General features: G+C 41.2%; 1 protein-coding gene across 1 annotated transcript in view; it reads right to left on the bottom strand.

Moving 5' to 3' along the window:
• Positions 1-3,511: 3,511 nt before the first annotated feature.
• Positions 3,512-19,910, bottom strand: part of zfhx3a (zinc finger homeobox 3a) — a 32,200-nt gene continuing 15,801 nt past the window's right edge. Inside the window, exons 4-9 of the mRNA XM_060878857.1 lie at positions 17,837-17,926; positions 17,535-17,665; positions 17,197-17,397; positions 13,286-13,391; positions 7,522-12,870; positions 3,512-7,090 (exon numbers count right to left, since the gene is read on the bottom strand). Coding sequence (XP_060734840.1) covers positions 5,784-7,090; positions 7,522-12,870; positions 13,286-13,391; positions 17,197-17,397; positions 17,535-17,665; positions 17,837-17,926 — 7,184 coding nt within the window. The 3' untranslated portion in view covers positions 3,512-5,783. The remainder of the gene's footprint in view (positions 7,091-7,521; positions 12,871-13,285; positions 13,392-17,196; positions 17,398-17,534; positions 17,666-17,836; positions 17,927-19,910) is intronic.

The raw sequence follows: 19,910 nt of genomic DNA, 5'->3' as shown, positions 1-19,910 counted from the left end.
TACTTATAAAATCCCCCCCACTCGGCAGTATGAAGACGAGTAATAATGCTTTTCAGGTTGTTAGTGTACATTATATTAATAATAGCAATGTGACTGAAAAATACTACGACTATTACTACAGGGAGCGACAAAGCAGAAACATCACACGAACCGGATAATCATATGATCCATGAGGGTTTTTAGACACGTCATGTTTTTACTTCCACACTTTTTAATTATTCTGTAAATTTTCTTTTCACTTATTTAAAGTTGCATTGCATGTAGTTTTATTTTTTTAATATCATTTCTCACACAATTGATTTCTTTCCACGGTTGTTTAATCCACGTTCATTGTGTATTTGTGAATTCTTATTTTTCATGTATTTTTTTAACCTATTGCTTATTTTCATTTTAAAATGTTTTTATTTGCGCATATAGTTTGTCGTTTATTTTATTTTATTCTGATCATATAGTTCACATGATGTGTTTTCTTGAGGTGTTTTTTTTTTTGTGAAAAAACAAACACGTGAAAAACACGCCACACGTGAAACGTACGTGAGATCCAGACGGTATGGATGATTCTACTGCATTATTACCAAACAACGTGCGCTTTCTTGTTCCAACCGATCTTTATTACTTGCTTTACCTTACCTACTTTCTCTTTCTGCATGCTACACATGAAGCTTAGTGACTGTGTGAACATTAGAGACCGAATCCATTAGAGTTTATCTGAGAATCAGGAAAGGCCCAAGCCTCTGATAGATGAGCGAATCCAGCAGGCCATTAAAAAGTCATTTCAGAGACAGATAGGCGGCAGGTTCTTCCTACGTCTAATACGGGAAACCGATGCTCTCAGAGGGGCAAAGTGAATAAAAAGACAGAGATAGGTTAAAAAAAAAAACAGGAAATTGTGGAAATTTCTAGAAATAAAAAGACAACTGTACGTGTGGAAGTGTGTGTTATAGTAAAGGTTTAAAATCCCCGAGTATGACTCACACCCCTCCCCATCATATTAGGGCTGTGCTGGTGAGATTTAATGAGCAGGACCTGGTGTAGCATCTTAGTTCCTCGAAGATCATTATAATAAGCGAAAACTGCTTCAGTGGAGAGAGTCGACATGGAGCACGGTGCACACTTGGACAGTTCATTAATGACTCAACTGAAAAATAATGGTGATGCCAGAGCAAGCTGATCTTCTGTACAAAACATATCATGAGATCAGAATCGAACGTATTTAACGAAACCGTCATTAATGCACCGGATTATAAATAACCTGAAAGCGGTGTGTTGACGATTTCTTTAAAAAAAATGCATACGCTATCACTGAGAAAAATAAAAAATCCAGCAGCGAGGACTTGGGTCCTGCCTCTTTAAAAGGAAATGACATTGCGAGGTTCATGCATAAAGATGAGCTGGCCTTTCTGCACATGCATCATAGATCATATATCAGTAAGAGCCATCTATCAGAGGCAGAGAGGAGCTGAAATCACCACCATGGCCCCGTCTTGCCCAATATTAATACCAGAGAAAGAGGGGGATGGAGGGAGGGAGGGAGGGAGGGAGGGTTACTGTCATGCAGTAGCTACAGCATGCTCCTCTTTCTGCTTCCTCTCGCTGCTGCTGCTGCTGCTGCTGCTTATACGACGAGCACTTATACCTGAGATCACTAATCGCCCGAGATGTATTTCACCCACTGATCAGCATGCGCTGTGAAATTAAAATCCATCTATCATCATTTTACAGGCCGGTGCAAGAAAATGAAGTTAAGATGAAGAGAATGAACATCTCCTCATGAGGTTTATCCTAAATGTCCTACAAAACATCAATTACCTCCAGATCTTCATTTTAGTCTCGTTCTTAAAATCTGATTTCGAATAGTTTAAGCATGAGCTGATATCTTCCACCATTTGTTTTGTTATTACTACACACACATACACACACACACACACACACACAACATGTCTGCCAAAACAACACACGCTTTCAGGCACAAAATGTCTGCCATATCACAGAGCTCTGCCGTGTCTCTGCTTCAGGGGATCTCGATACTCCATTTCTTTTTAAAATCTTACCACATAAAGACTATCCAATCTCGCATGTACTATTAAAAAACACGGCCAGTGAACAGCTCCTATTCACATGAGGCTGTTAATATTAATAATATCATCCTCACTCAAAGGAAACTCATCTGGTTAAATGTCACTAGTTTAATTAACGACTGGTCCTGGCTGACCTCGGCAGTAAGAGAGGTCCTCTAATGCTAATGCCATGCAGGCAAACTGGAATAATTTAGCATGTTAAACACAAAGTCAATTAACCTTCTGCAGTAGCCAATGACACTCTCCTGCTGGCCAACCCCCCTTTCACGTAGAAACTCATCTCTGTCTTGTGATGCTGATGAGGGGATAAACAGCTTAAGGACTCATTAGGGGGGAAAAAAATGCTCTCTCGTAATGGGTGTGTATTGATTATATTTAAACATTAACCCTGGATTAAACTGAGTGCATATTATAAGTGCAGGTATTAAAATGTTCACAGAGCTAGAAAGTATAATTTCGTCCATCTTGTTTGTTTTGTTTCCCATTACCCAGGATTCTCTGGCCGACTCTTTCTCTTCTCGTTTCCGCGTCCGTGTCTGATCCTATCGGATCGGTATTTGATTTCAAAGCCTTTTTGAAGGTGCTGATGTGGAAACAAAGTGCCTGTGACTGACTGCTCTCTTACAAACACAATCAACCGCTCTCTTTCAAGCGAGGCGCTTGTTTCTAGTGTTCCCCCACAGCTTCACCCCCCCTCCCCCTTCTCTTCTGCATCCCTCTTAATGAGATGCGAAGAAATCATTCAGAGGTGAGATGTAATTTAGACCTCATCTCCCAGCACCCCAACAGGCAATCTCACACACACACACACACACACACACACACACACGAATAATGCCAGATAAATGTCTGCATTCTCATTTGATGCAGTAGCAGCCACAGTCAACATGTAAAACCATGTCAGAAACCCTTTTTTTTTTTACTATCATGGTGAGGACCTTCCTTTGACATCAAAATTAATACAGCTAATTAATTCTATGGTAGACCTACAGTTAATTGACCCTAGTAAGCAAAATTGTTTTTTTTTTAATCAAAGCTGCAGTTTTTGGTTAAAAATAAATAAAATACTGTAAATAAATAAATAAATACAAGTCAAACAACCAAACGAATGTCCTGGATGAAGCACTCGGACATGAACTTGAATCTCAGTTTGAACCTTAGCTCCATTGATTTTGTCTCAGTTAACCTCGATTGATTTCCAATTCTCTTGCTGATCGCCCGTTTCCTGCAAGTTCATTGTACAGTAATCTGCTTACCGACATGCCGATAAGCAGCCCTAATAAGAAATTCTTCGAAATTTAAATAAGCGTAACGTGGACGTCGTTCGATTTTCTAAAACCGATTTCAAAAGAAAAAAGGTTACAACCCGTAACCCCAAATCGTACAAATGCGACGGTTTGCAAACCAGCAACACCAAAGTGGGTCAGAACTAATTTATGGTCTAGTAAAATGAAACAGACTTTATTGAACTTGAATGCTTGGTATAAGAGAGGACGGGAGAGACACTAGCCCAACGACTCGCATTATAAACACAAGTGCATAATGAACATGTACATTATTTGGCAATTGCAACAGTAACAACATTCCCAGGAGCACATACAGTAAACAAGAGTCTTTCACATCAAGTCCAGACTCGGATATGAGAGTACACGGAAACGCTCCCCTACTCAGGAGAACGGGGAAAAGAAAATAATAAATTGAATTAAAACAACGTGATATTTGGAATGCAAACTTTGTATAAATATAACATCATTGGTTTTTAAAGATTTGTTGGTTCGGTTTTAACATCGGTTGTTCTGAAGAGCAGAAAAGAACACGGTTCATGGACATTAATTCACAGTCTTCACAGTAGTCTTGGAGAAGTGTGTGGGCAGAGCTGCAGCGAGATGAAGGGAAAGGGGTCTCTGGCTACTCGTCTGTAGCCGTTAAAGCTTCAGCAAAAAAGCGAAAATCAAGCATGCATCTTAGTGTCAATACAAAACTACATTAGCAGCACACTGTGTTTTGTCAAAAATAAACCCCAGTACATTTAGTAGAACAGACAAACGAAGAGAGGATAAACAAACAGACAAAAATGACAGGCCAGTCACGGAGACATTAAAGTGAACGATCTCCATCTATTTTACAAACTGCAATGGCTGAACTATGGTACTGTCCCATACCCTCAGCAAAGAGGCTTCGGGGTTTTTGGTTTTTCGGTTTATTTTATATATGAGGTCACAAATGTTCAAAGTTTAAACAGTTTTCTCCTAGCTGGCTCCATCATCTAAAAAGGTTTCTGTTCCTTAAAAACAGTAATAGTTTTTTTTTCCCAAATATAGAGTTTTCCCCATCCTTTGTATGCACCAGTGGTACTTAATCTTTGGATTTTCCATTAAAGCAATACTGTGAGTTATTGTATTCATCAGTTACATTATTGTTGTTGTCACCATATATGGCAAGTGCAGAAACATTCAGGAAAAAAAAGACATCGTTAAAGAGGAGTAAGAAACTACATTTCAAAGTAAAAAAGAGGGAGTTACAGTAAAAGAGGGTTAAAAAAGTTTAAGTGCACAAATTAAAGACGTTTGAAAGACGACCAAACTAAGGACATTTCTTAAATCTGCATTGACAGAAAATCATTTACAGATATGGTCTTTTCACTTGGCTCAGTGCAGGAGGGAAGGTTGTACAGTAACAATGTTGAACTATATTAGAAGGGGGTAAAATGTAAATTCTTAACATTGGCATGGCTGGAAGCAACCTCAAGTGTCTTTGACTGGGAAGGTACAAAAATTAAATATACAAGGAATTTCTTTTAAATCTACCATACACTTAAGTAATTGAATTCGACAATCTACGCAACACCAAAATGTCAATACATGTTTCTATCATTAACACAAATGTTCCCCCCCACACCATAAAAATCTATCCTTTTGCTCACAATTAAAGTCTGCATTACTCTTTGTGTCTGGACAAACATTTGTCCAATAAAAAAAAAAAAAACAACAAAACAAAAAAAACAATGCAAACCAGGTTGTAACATTTCCACATTTCCAATACTAACAATTTTTTTTTCTTTTTGGATTTCATTTTTTTTTTTCATCTGTTGGTATGCATCGGAACTACTTTTCTCAAACGCCGATGTTCAGTAGCAGAAAATGAATACATGTTGACCTGAGAGTAGACAACATTAAAATACATTAGTTTAGTGAGCCGATATTACATTATTTTAACACGTAAAACTCGTGGTCGTAAAACTCATTTTTTGTGTAAGTGTATTTTAAAACATAAAGAACAAACAGACTTTTGGTTAGTTAGTCATTAGGTAATTATAAAACCATCTTAGGTTCTACTCCAGTCCTTATCTGTGCACACTTCAGTTTCCAAACAGTGTTTGCGTATTCTCAAGTTTAAATTGACCAGCATATTGACGTGAGAAAACATTCTACTGACACTTTTTTGGTTACAAGCATTGGAAACGTAAGGTATATCCTACAGGATCCAGTCCGTTAAAAAGTCTTTCAAACTATCACTAGGTTCTTGTTTCATGTTTTCTCCGGTTATCTTCTATCATTGAATGTTTTTTTCTTTTCCAGTCATTTTTTTTTTTTTGTGTTTTTTTTTGTTTTTTTTTTTTAAACCGATGCATTAGGACTGTGGCAAGGCAGATAAAATTACAGCTATAGCTGCAATTGTCTGCATGTAGCCTTTGGCTGCAGGATACTATGTGGACTTTTTCTCCTCTGCTGCTCCATCATCGGTGTAACACCCACTAGCAGAGTCTGTTGGTTCAAAACTAATTACATTGCCATTCAGGCTTGAGGTAACAGTTGAGTGTAAGGAAACTTGTTCTGAAGGAGAAGCTTGTGTAGCCCCAGATAAAGCTGTAGAGGTTGATGGAGTTTTGGAGTGCTGATCTGTTGGTCTGGATAGACAGGAGATGGCAGAAGGACTCTCTGAAGCAGACTGCCTAGGCAGAGGTTTTGAAGGAGATATTGGGTTGCTGGGAGGGTTTGGCTGCGAGGTAGATGAGGGACTAATGTGAGGTAAGAGGCGAGAGGCATGCTCTTTGGCATTCAGGTGCTCCACTGCTCTCTGTCTGTGCTGATGGTTCTCCAGGTGCTGGATGAGCTCTTCATTCCCATTGAGAGAGATCTCACAGGCAAGGCAGCCATACAGACAAACATCCTTACCTACTTCTTTAATTGTCCCTTTAGAGACAACACATTGGCTGATTAAGAAACTGTCATCCATCTGTTTAGTGGTGCCAGAGGAGAAGGAAGAGGAACCATCTCCATCTGAGCTAGCTTTCTTCTCTTCTGGTTTGGATAAATTCAAGACAAGGTCATTATTATAAGCCGTGTCCTGAGAGTATTTTGTAGAGGAGATTTGGCTAGCCTTGGTTTTTTTGGATTGATGCAATAGTTGTTTCTTTTGGAGCTGCAGCCTATGATGCATTAGTGCACCCTGCAAATTGTGCTGATATTGTTGGAGAATGGAGCCCGTGGACAAACCCATTAAAGCCTGTGGCAGGACTGGACTATACTGAAACATACCATCCATACCAAACATGGGCTGCAGAAAGCTTCCAGTGAGAGCTGGGGGAATCTGTGGAGAGAACATAGGAGGGAATCCTGGCATAAGACAGGGCAGGAGGGGATTCGTGAGCAAGGCAGTCTGATCTGTGTTCCCTGCTGCTTGCAGAGCATGGAGCTGACCCGGATCAATGCTGTAGTCCTTAACAGGTTTTGGTGTAGATGCAGCTGGTATTAAAGAGTCTTGTTTTTCCTTACTGATAGAAGAGACTGAATGAGTAGCACTGCCAGCGGAAGCCCTTTCAAGCTTTTCTGAGGGATTCTTGCCATTTTCAGAGTTGTTCTCTTTGGACAACTGTAGCTTCAATTCGGAATCTATAGGCTTTGGGGGCGAGACAGAGTTGTTTGCACTGGTTTTGTCATTGGCAGCTGACGTGGATGAAGAAGATGCATTAGGGTTGCTGATCAGCCCAGTTGACGAGGGATCAATAGGATCTACACAAAGTCAGAAAAATGACATTTAGAAGCAATGCAATAGAAACCATAATGTAGGAAAATAAATTATTATATTATATTTTTTATATATATATATATATATATATATATATATATATATATATATATATATATATATATATATATATATACACACACACACACGTGTGACACGTGTGTGTATGTGTGTGTGTATGTGTGTATGTATATATGTATGTAAGTATATATATATATATATATATATATATATATATATATATATATATATACATATATATATACATACACACATACACACACACACACACAGAGATATATATATTTAATATATATAAAAAATATATATTAATTATATTTTAAAGTCATATTTCATTACATTTATTAACACAAATTTAATTCCATAAGAGAAATATTTTATTTAAATATGATACCTGATTTTATTGAAGAGCTTGATAATGACTTGCTGCCAGTCCCTGGTAAACCAGTAGTCAGTAAGTTTGAATACTGAGGGTTAGTGTGACTGGGGGACACAGAGCTCTCTGCAGACTGTGTTTGAACAACTGCCATGATCTCATTTGTCTTTTTCAGATTATTCATCTCTTGTTCAGTCATCAGATGACGAACACTTACAAAATCTACAAATTCCCGGTCTCTGTCTATTTGTCCCCCTAGAGCTTCTTTTACTTTTGCAAGATGCTGCTGGGAGAAGACATGATCACGCACAGACAGACAACGACTATACTTGACACAGCACAGAGTACATTCTTTTTTGGGTCGTTCTGTGGATGAACTCTCTGTGCCAAATTGCTTGGCAAGGCTGAGCTTGGCTTTTTTCTCCTTGGCACGTGCATTCTGAAACCACACCTGTACTACCCTTTTGGGAAGCCCAATGTCATTTCCCAAGGCTTCACACTCCAACATAGTAGGGGTTTTGTAGTCACTGAAACAGGCTTTGAGCACTTTGACTTGCAAGTTGCTTAGCTGAGTGCGATAGCGTTTTTGACCAGGTCTATCGTTGTCTGTGCTTTGACCGTTGGATCCTCCAGGAGAGGGAGAGGCAGGATCAGCTAAGCTTGAGTTCTCGCTATAATCCAAGATCAAATCATTTTCATAATCCTTTGCATTAAAACTCATTGCAGGGCTAACCAGCCCTGAGGACATCTTGTCTTCACTTTCTGAAGAAGCCTCTCTCTCTGAGCTAAAGGATAAGTGATCAATGCAATTCTGTTTCGCTTCAGAGTAGTTTTCATCATCAGTAATGGTTCCATTAGGGACAATGTTCACTGAAGCACATTTAGGGTTTTCCAGGTTGCCGCTTTCAAAGGACCGTTGGACTGAGGTGGATGACTCTTCTAATTCATTTACTCCTCCATTTATTAAGGACTTTGGACTAGGATCCGGATCACGTGAGGATAAATCCATGCTTTTACAAGTTGGCGAGTCTGAGCAATTCAGCCCATCGCTTGTGTTTGGCATCAGTGAAAATTTAGAAAAATCCATTTTCAGTTGAGAGCCCTCTACGTCTTGGGTCATACCAGCTACTGCTATAGTGAAACCTGCATTCTTTGCTTCATGCCAGTGCCGTGAACGGATATGAGCATCAAGGGCAGTTTGTGCCTTAAACAATGCACGACAGAAAGGACAGCGTCGATGGGCTTGAGCTGGACCCAAACCACGAAACTGGCCTTTTCTTTCCCGGGCTCGGGTGTTCTGGAACCACACTTGAACCACTCTTTTCTTGAGACCCACTTCTTGAGAGATGTGGTCAAGCATTTGCCTTGTTGGATTGGAATCCAATAGATATTTCTGGTATAATATCTCCAACTGCTCTGGAGTGATGGTGGTCCTCATTCGCTTGTCCCGCTGGGAATCATCCCCACTGTGCTCCCAGTCATTTTCTACAGCACAATTTCCAGATTTGGGCTCAAGCCTCCTCTTCAAGGAGTTTATAGTTGAGTCAGGAACGGCCGCAGCTGTAGACGAATTGAGTGAGATCTGTGGAAAAGCTCCAGAAAGTACCTGCCTTGCCACCAGAGGATTATTTGAGTCAAAAAGCATAAGGGGGATATCCATGGGGCGATCCAGGAACTGTGGAGGAACAAAATGATTTTGAGCAACAAGGAAGTGCATCTGCTGATGTTCTTGCCAATGTTCAAAAGATGGGAAGCTCAGTTTGCACTGAATGCAATGGTAAGGGGTGATCTGCTGTGTTTGATTTAGGTCTTGTTGCTGAGAAGAAGGACTTGCTGAACTCATCTGTGAACTCTGTGATGGCACTGGGCTTGTCTGGCTCATAGGTGGGTTAGTCTGTTGGTGTTGCTGCAGAGGGGGTGGGGAACAAATTTTAGAGCATGACTGTATATTATCTTCAGTAGGACATTTTGTCTGTTTATATGTTGCTTCAAGCTTTGGATTTTCAAGACAATGTTCAGGGCCAGAAGATGCTTCTTTTATCGGGTTAAGATCCTCAGTAAAGGAATCAGAGACAATGTCAGGGTCTGGCAGCTCTTTGTCAGTAGACTTTCCATCTGTGCTTAGCTCAGTAAAGTTTGAGAGACTAGAACTGCAGGGCTGTGGATTGAGACTTGAGGTGTCAGGTGGACTGTACGGTTTAGAATCAAATAAAAGCTCGTTTTGATAAGAGGACACTTCATCATTGTCATCTTTATAGCACACTTTTTTCTGATGACTGATCAGATCAAAAATGCGCTGAAACGCCATGTTGCATTTCTTGCACTCATAGCTACCGTTGGCAGTATGAATATACCGATCATTAGAAAACTCAACTTGCTCGCTGTCTTTTGCTCCTTCCCCCTGGTTTTCATAGTTTTTCCTGGCTTTCTGACGTGCATTTTGAAACCACACCACAATGACACGAGTAGAAAGGTTGAGAAGGTTTGAGAGTTGTTCAAATTCATCGTCTTTTGGGTAAGCGTTTGCATCAAAAAAATCTTGAAGGACCCTTAGCTGGTAGTCAGTAAACCTGGTCCTTGAGGACCTTTTCCCTCCTGAAATCTCTTGTCTTGGAAGTTCAGGAGAGGATGGCCTGGAATCCACTTTGACATCCTCTAATGTAGTTATGGGTGGATTACTGAAGTTATATGGGGAGTCCTTGTTGCGCTGGCGCTCCTTGAACAGGGTGTTTCTGAACCAGTGCTTTATAACTTTATTTTGCAAGCCCGATTTATTTGCCATTTCTTGGATTTGGTCTTCATTTGGGGAGTTATTGATGTCGAAGTATTGCCGTAGAATTCTTAGTTGATCATCGGTGATCCTTGTTCGAGGTCTTTTGCCCTGCTGTTGCAACATAGCAGGGGTTAACTGCTGCTGGTATAACTGGGCTAAGTCAGATGTGAGACCACCCTCGACTGACGGCAGGTGTACAGGTAGTTGGGGAGGCAGAGCCGACAGGGGAATGGGGTGCATGAGTAGTGGAGGGAAAAGTGGCAAGTCAATGGGTAAGGGAATTGGTGCTAATGGAACTTGGGGAGTTGAGACAATAGGTGGAGTAACTGTTGTTGTGGTGGCAGGAATGCATGACACTGGTTTCTGTTGACTTGGATCTTTTGGGGGGAGTGGAGGTGAAGCCGGGGAAGGCAAAGAGGGAGACGTGTCAGAGGCTGAAGGAGTAAAAGGAAAAAGCTTGTCATATTGTTCTCTGTAGTCTTTGGCAAATTTCTCTACTGACTGTATTGGCAAAATAGACTGGTGAACATGCTCTTTATGGCTCTTTAGTATCAACGTATTTGAAAAAAGCTTCCTGCAGGATTCACACTCTAGCTTCCCAACAGAGTCTGAATAAAGCACCTCTTTGGTGTTGAACTTTGTCTGTCCATTTGGCACAACCTCGGTGTGAGTTCTCGGATACTGCTGCTTATTTTCATTAAACTGCATGACTAACTCAAACCCTATGTTCTCCAGCAAAGCTTTCGAAACATTTCCAGGTGCATCATGAGCTACCCTTGGTGGAATTAAATCTGTAAAGAATTCTTCACTCTCTTCATCCTCAGCCTCATCCTCGACCTCATCTTGTGCTTGTCCTTTGAAATGATCAGTATTATTGTGTGAGGTGGGTTTACACGACTCCTTCGTTTCTTTACCACTGTATTCATCCATGCCTTTGTGAATCTGAGAACTAGAGGTCAGTATCTGTTCACCAGCTTGTTGAAGAACAGGAACATTGTCCTCAGGAGTCAGAGACACCGACTGGTGTGAAGCACCAGCTGAAACTCCATTCGGTGGCTGTTTAGAAGTGATAAGGCTACCATGCTGGGATGGCTCCAAAAATGTTTCTGGTACTGCAGGCTTTGCTTTGCTGAGGTTTAACTCTGAGCATTTAAGGTTTAGCTCAGGGCTAATCTGAAACTCCCCTCCTGGGATGAGAAATGGAAGCAGTAGCTGCTGTTGCTGCTGTAGTGGAAGGAGTGCATCTGTGGTGATGGGGAAATGGTGCAGAAGTGCTGGATTGAACAAATGAGACTGAAGAAGAGCTGCTTTCTTTTGTAGCTCCTGCTGGATCTGTGCTTGAGCCTGGACTAACTGTTGTTGCTGTAGCTGCTGCTGTTGTAATAATCTATGTTGATTTGTTGACAATACGTCTACCACCGGTTTCTTTTTACTTTCTTCAGAATGTGAAGAAATGCTGACAGCTTGGCTCGGTGATCCGTCATTGTTTTCATTGCTCTGTTGGTGCTTTAACTGAGTCTGGTCTATAGCTGAAGAAGTACAACTCGTGTAGTTCATAGCATTTGTAGGCTTCAAAACCGCAGGGGAGCTGACTGTTGCATTATCTGATCCGACTTTACGGAGCAAAGGGTTAACAGAAGTTGAGCTAGCTGCTGATGAATCATGTTTGGCTGCACGAGCTTTGCTTTGGTGTAGTACAGATCGCATATGAATCTCTAAGGTGGAGCTCTGGCTGTACGCTACATTGCAAATGCTACATTTGAAGGGTTTGTGGTCAGCACTGCTGCTGACAGACTCGGGGAAGGCAGCTGAAGTATCCTGCACCGAACGCTTCACTTTGTGCAAGTGTGAGACGGAGTTATAATGCACCAAAAGTATGTTCTTTTGTGTGAAAGATTCTTTGCACACGGTGCATTTGAAAGGTCTTGATGGATCCAGGAATTTTTCTGTTGAGAGGTTTGGCCCTTTTCTCTGAGGCACAACTGAAGGCTTTGGATGGAGCTCGGGTTCTTCTCGAACTAAACTCGATACACTGTCAGGTGGACTTATTTTATCTTCCAGATCACTTTCTTCATCTTCTTTCACCTTTTCCTCATCAAAGGTTCCCTGTTCTTCATCAAGTCCTTGGTCTTCATTGGCTAAGAGGTCTTCAGTCATCAACAGACTGCCACACAGCTGCTGCAGCTGGATCTCACTAAGCTCAAGATGACTGGTCTCTAAGTGCTTCTGCAGGGCCTGTATTGTTCGAAAGCTGCGTTGGCAAAGGCAGCACATCGTAGCTGCCCGGATGGCATGGTACTGAGAATGCTGTTGCAGCTTTTCAGCAGTTTTAAAAGCAAGGCTACACTGACTGCAACGATATTTGTAGACATGTCGATCAGAAATTGGCATTTGAAGTTTCTGGCTGTGAAAGTGGTTGACGTGTGTTTGGAGGGCGCTAGATGATGTCAAGACTTTGTTACAGCCTTTCTGCCAGCAAGGGAAGGCAGCAGTGTTTTCCTTTGTGGATTCGGCATCTTCTAAGGGCGGATTTTGTGTTTTTGCGATCTCTGTTCGACACGTGGTCACTCTCTCTTCGTCTTCATCACCTTGTTCTGATAAACAAGATAAAAGCATTTATAAGGTGTAATGATTTATGTTAGAACAAGCACACTGGCAGCAGACGTCACTCAATTTTATCGTTATACTGTATTTGTGTTGATGGTCAAATTAATTCTTAAGTGTACGGACACGTTTTGTCTAAACACATGCCTCAAACTCTGTACATAAGTGCTCGTGCTTACGTCAGAATGTTTTTGAGAATGAAACAAAAAACATGATTTTATTTCAATTTCATTATGCCTAGATAACATGAAATGTGAAACATGAAATTCTAATTTCAGGTACTGGAAAAAATACAGCATGCATGTGCTGCTCTTCAATATCTTTTTGCCCATAAATTCACTGCACTCTCACAGTGAAGTATGGCTTGCTCTTAATTACCGAAGTTGAGACTGTACTTCAACTTACCAGGTCTTTTTATCCCATTGCAGCTGGAATCTGCCTTTGTCTGCTGTGTATTAGAGTCTGGCACCATTAGGAACATCTTCTCTGGCAGCACATCTGAAGCAATCACCTGAACAAGATGGAGAAGAAAAACGTAAGTGCTCGCCAGGTGTTAAAATAATTTTAGAGTTACCTGCGATTTATACCATATAATTATACCATTACTTCTTTAGGAATGAGAAGAGGAACCGGTGAACATCTACCCATTATGACAAGTGCAAGATCATTTAATAGTGTAATGTGACTTTAGATTAAAAAAAAAAACATTTTGTGCATTTTCAATTAGTGTCTCAGTAAAGACTGGTGGAAGATGGACCTTATCTACCTAGCAGTGTGGTACAGTAACAAAAACGTGATCAGTTTTATCACCCATAGAATACGAATTGCTTACACTGCTTTACCAAGAGAACCAAACAGAGACACACAATACTACTGAAAACTGCTGTGCTATGTTTTGTGATAGAAATCCATTGTAGCAAGCTAGGCGGTATCATCTTGGACTAATTAGTATGTCAGTACACCACACCACAATGTTTATTTCAGGTAGTGACATGCTATTGAGCGATAGTGCGTGGTTTAGGATGTACCCTATCTAGCAACACGGATATCTATTCAACCCAGCAGCAATCTTTAGTCATTGTATCTGGCAGCATTCTCATTACATTGAATACAACAGAAAATCTGGAAAGTTCTGTTTAGTCTGCTGCTTTATGTCTCTATATTTTTATATAATTAAATGCTTAAACTTTTAGTATGTGTGTAACTTTATCGTACTCTATAGACATCAAACGCAACATGTTATTTATTGATCAGAATTAAACCACTCACTCACTCACTCATCTTCTACCGCTTATCCGAACTACCTCGGGTCACGGGGAGCCTGTGCCTATCTCAGGCGTCATCGGGCATCAAGGCAGGATACACCCTGGACGGAGTGCCAACCCATCACAGGGCACACACACACACACTCTCATTCACTCACGCAATCACACACTACGGACAATTTATCCAGAGATGCCAATCAACCTACCATGCATGTCTTTGGACCGGGGGAGGAAACCGGAGTACCCGGAGGAAACCCCCGAGGCACGGGGAGAACATGCAAACTCCACACACACAAGGCGGAGGCGGGAATCGAACCCTCAACCCTGGAGGTGTGAGGCGAACGTGCTAACCACTAAGCCACCGTGACCCCCAGGAATTGAACCAATCAAATATAATTTTTTGGCAAACCACGCTCGTTAGTTTTGGTTTTATTTTTGGTTCAGCAAGCTATAACAGTAAAGCATATAAGTTACACCACCATGATAAATAATGACAATCGAGCGAGATCTTATGTGTAAGAGTCATTCTCAAAAAAGAAAAGAAATAGATGATTTTATCCTTTGTTTCTAACTTATCCTTTATGGAATCATTTAATCATTTATTTCATTTCACCACTGGCACATTGGGGGTTTTTAATTATTCTTGATGTTTGAATAATACTGTGATTCTGTGAAATGGTCAAATTTTAGACTTAAACAGTGAAAATGTAAAAATAAATAAAAGAAATAATTTCCTTTTATAAATAAAGGAAAATACAGAGTATACAGTAACGTTGCAGTACTATTCCATTAGTTCCACGAACAAGCACAAGTCATGTGGAAAGGCACACAGAGGTTACGATAACGTGGTTGTTTTACCGTCAAAGCTGTCACTGTTCTAGTCTCTCAAGTTAGCTGAAATTGAACTATAACCCCTATTTTGTTGGCTCCCTTTTGAACCAGTTCTTGTATTTCAATGTGCAGTGAAAAAACACCCTCAATTAAACATCACAATAGAACCGTGGTCCAAAGAGCCACATTTAACGGAGTTCACAGGTTAAGCGTAATAGGAAGCCCTTCCTACTATATAACAATGTCTTTAGACATCTCTAGTCCAAATAGGCCTATCATTTACCCCCGATGCTTTAAAACGTGGAAATCAATGTATCTGTAAGGCAGAGGGATATTCAGACCGAGAGCTAGAGAGGCACACAACAAAACAAAATGGCTGCCATTATCATCACAAAGCCCACCATTTCAGAAAGATGCTTCATTAGAGTATAGAAGCCAAGCCAGAGACCTTCTCAAGGTCACATTTAATTTAAAGCACATAATTGGGAAGCACAGTTCGTAACAAGAACCACCTAGCACTGGATCAGGACTAATGAAGCTCAATTATTTTCATTACCCTATCTCGGTGGAGGAAGAGGGTGGGGGTGCTGGGGCAGGGAGAAATGATGTAGAGAGGGTGGGGAGAGATGAAAGATGAATATACAAAGCCGAGAGAGCAGATAAGTAAATAAAGGATGAAAGGCTCCAAACCAAGGTTTGGTAGTACCAGTTATTCTTAAATGTCACACTGTATTACATTAACATGGGCTATTATACATAAAAAATAACTGTCTAAACTTATTGACTGAATAAAACAAATATAAGGAGTTTCTTTATTTACTTTTGTTTTACATAGCTGACTGTCATTAAATGTTCATTGTTTCAGTATTTGTATTCAGTCGTTAGTTTTCTCCATTTACTATTTGGCGAAGGCTGCACTGTAGACACTAACGCCGAGTCTGACCTGGGACGGAGAGGCATGAAGAACATCTTAAATTCTCATCCATGCAGAACATTTCAAGCTCCGGTTAGCTCAGTGAGTTTATCCTGGTCACTCCTTGCCTACAGCTTGCTCGTTTGGGATCGTAATCTATTTTAATCTATATCTGGATTTGTGTAGCACGTATTTGTCCAAACGTCTGTTGTTAAAAGTGTGAACAAATAAAAGGTAATTGCATTGAAGCTCTTTTATATTCATAGGTCTGTACGTGTGGACATCAAGACAGCGAAACAATCAATGGAAAATACTGTCTTTGTGTCCCTGCAAACATTTCTGCTTTGCCTTGATGCATAAATAAATAATGTTTATTTTATACGATTTGTTTGTCCGTTCTCTTAAAGGGGAAGCGAATCATTCTAGATAGAACTGCTTACTGCATTGTGATTGATGCTTTTATGCCTTTCTGATTAGAAAACGCTTCTTTTTGTGCTTGGGTCATTTCAACTGGAATGAAAACATTGTAGGCGGCACGGTGGCTTAGTGGTTAGCACGTTCGCCTCACACCTCCAGGGTTGGGGGTTCGAGTCCCGCCTCCGCCTTGTGTGTGTGGAGTTTGCATGTTCTCGGGGGTTTCCTCCGGGTACTCCGGTTTCCTCCCCCAGTCCAAAGACCTGCATGGTAGGTTGATTGGCATCTCTGGAAAATTGTCCGTAGTGTGCGATTGCGTGAGTGAATGAGAGTGTGTGTGTGTGTGTGTGCCCGGCGATGGGTTGGCACTCCGTCCAGGGTGTATCCTGCCTTGATGCCTGATGACGTCTGAGATAGGCACAGGCTCCCCGTGACCCGAGAATAGTTCGGATAAGCGGTAGAAGATGAGTGAGAGTGAGTGAAAACATTGTCAAAATGTTGTCTTAATGCACCCGAAAACCCATTTTGTCACGATTTTTTGTTCCCCCTGCTGTGCACCATGGCTGTCGTAGTGACAGAACCGTTTGCTTTTACTTCCTGTTCCAGTCTCCACCTCGTTGTGCTTTATTGGTTAAATCCTGATTGCAGCTTTGTCTCATTTGCCCCTAATTAATATGTCTACTTTTACTCTTACTTAATAATTTTGCCCTCATTTCCTGTTTCGGTCATTTAGACATCTACGTATAATAACGTGTGTGAAACAAAGAGGGTGTCCTATGCCTCATAATTAAACACCTGAGTTTAACTAGTTACGAAAAAGCAGGTCATCTGTTAATTCAATAGTTTTGTGGTACATGTATATCTGTATCTGCCCATGGCTCACTGTGTCTTACCGCGTTAATGAGTTTCTGTGTGCAGTCTGCAGTGACACTGTGCAGGTGTGTGAGGTGAGAGCGCATCAGAGCGACACTGCGCAGCGTGTCCTGGCACAGCGGGCACCGAAGAGTGGGCTGCACAGCGTGCTGGATCATTACATGGCTCCTCAGACGGCTGAGATCAGTGTGACAAAATCGACAGAACGGGCACTGACGGACCTGACAGGGAAACGAGAGAAAAGGACGGAGAACGCTTAGATTTTTCATTCGATGAACGCTCTGATGGCAAAAGAGTCATGAAACACTGACTCATAATACAAAGCACATTTTTTTAGGGAGAGAGCATCTAATCTAACCTGCTCTGAGGAGATCTCTTCCTGTGCTCGAGGGCGTTTTGAAGGTATGGAGTCATCTGTGTCTCCAGATGCAGAGCGCTTGGGACTGACAGACGGCTCATTCGCTTTCTTATCTCCATGCGTGGGTGCTTCTAAAAGAGGAAAAAACACACACGCACACATTTTTGATATGAATCTCATTACATTCTCTGGAACCAACAATGAACAATTTATACTCTGATTTCCAAAGCATTTTTGTAACATCAGCGCTACGAGCACATAAGGAAGAAAGGAAGAAAAGCCACTCGGGAGTTTATTCTGACCCGTTTTCTCCCCCTCTTTGCTTGTGTGTTTGGTCTGGTCTGCCTGGTCAGAGGTAATCTCAGCGGGTGACTCCATCTCATTCATGTCTCCTAAAAAAGGGGGTGGGGGAGAAAGTGTTAACCATAATCTTAACTTGTGCACAGTTTTACACTTTATTTGTTATATTCCTCAGCGTGAGTGTTTTTTTTTTTTATTGTGAAGCAAAACATTTTTTTAAAATAATCATCTTTTTTGTGAGAGAATATCTTTTGTCTTTGTGTTTGGGGAGTCTGAGATCACGTTCTAACCTGAGGGGGTCAGTCTACACGATCAGTCTTCTCTCTAGCTTCAACACAAACCATTCAAACACACACACGGTGTATTACGGAAAATTATGTAGACAAGCAACTGCTTTGCAGATGCCATACTAAATCAAAGAGAAGATCATGAGAGATAAAAAAAAAAAAAAAAAAAGACATGACGTGAAAGAAAAGCAGAAGCTCTCTCGTCATTATGTCAACAGCTTCATCTGACTAAAGGGGGGTATAAAAGTCACAGGAGGGAGATAATGCTGCACGAGGTCACCGGGGTCAGTCACTCAAGGATGCGTTTCTCTCCACAAATTGGAAGAAGTGTTGAATCTTTTGAAAACGGCATAGCGGGTTTAGCGGCTTTTAAAAAGAGCATACGCTGAGTATAGTGCACTATTGTGATATTGCCGTATTTCGTTTTATTCGGCTTCCTTCACGACGGCTGAAAGACAAACCTTCACAAAGGGGACATAAAGATACACTGTTGTTCATTTTGCAGTGTCTAAAAGAGGACAAGACACAACGCCTCAGGACATGCACTTCACTCCGTCCTCCTCACAGCCCTCCCTCCCTCCCTCCCTCCCTCCCTCCACCACTCCCTCCCTCGGTCGGTCGTCCCCTTCTCGCCTGCTTTTTTTTTTTGGCTTTCTGCTTGTTTAGCGCAGTGATTGTTCGTGGATGTGGGGGGAGGGGAAAAGAGAAGAAGAGCTGATTTGGGTAGGTGTTTGAGGATTAGAGTCGGCCAAGCCAGAAGAGACAAAAAGCCATGAGGGCTGTCATAACAGACCAATCAAATCACAGCTGAGGGATCCGCTTGAGGTTCTCAGAGAGCCTGATTATGACAAAGAGAAAGACAGTCCGAGGGAGAGGCCAGCTGAACACCAATTATCCTGACAGCCGTGGTATTGATTTCCTATCAGACCTACACAGCCATAAACACAGGACACATAATCTGAAAGAGTCAAATCCGCTCTGCTTATGAATGCTCCGCTGGACACGTCACACACTCGCCCTCACATATACGTTTTTTTGTTTTGTTTTGCTTTGCTTGAACATTTCACATTTTAGCAAAGTACAATGACCGACAGTCACGTGTAGTTAAAAGGGGTGAAAGGAAATACAACGTTAAGAGAAGTACAAGTAAAATGTGCCAAAAAAAAAAGGCACATGCTGAATTTCTACAAGATGGGACGCACTCCAGAGAATTAGTTGTTAATAGCCGTTAATACACGTCTGTTACGACTGTTAGAATATCTATTCTAGTGCAATACAAAGCAAGTGACAGTAATTTCTTTCAAATTCGTGATAATGATGTGCAGCTATCATCACTTAGCACAATGCATGTTTCACATTTCCACCATTCAGATCATTAGCAGAGAATTTGCCAGGCAATTTTCTTTCACTGAAAAAAAAAAAAAAAAAAACCAAGCTACAAAAGAGATCTAATTTCTCCGGCTATAAAAACAAACGTCCAGACTGATTAGACTTCCATAATCAAAGCTGTGCAGTTCTTTTGGCTTGTTTCCATTTTGCACAGAAGAAAAAAAAAAAAGAAATAAAGAGTGAATGAAGCCGCATCGGGGCAGTGAGGTCAGCCTGGCCAATAATGAAGTGATAAAATGCACTCACACGTGCTAACAGACTCTATACGCACTGCCGGCACACACCTCATCAGCACTTCCTGCTCTGCTCAGGGATCGGTATACAAATGCTCTGCGGCATTGATCTGATATTGATTACAAATTAGGAAATGCCCTGGTGTTCTTACAGAGATCAATAGTGA

Source organism: Tachysurus vachellii, chromosome 9, assembly GCF_030014155.1.
Source record: "Tachysurus vachellii isolate PV-2020 chromosome 9, HZAU_Pvac_v1, whole genome shotgun sequence".
In the NCBI taxonomy this organism is placed as follows: Eukaryota; Metazoa; Chordata; class Actinopteri; order Siluriformes; family Bagridae; genus Tachysurus; species Tachysurus vachellii.
This window is presented reverse-complemented; position numbering and strand designations above follow the sequence as displayed.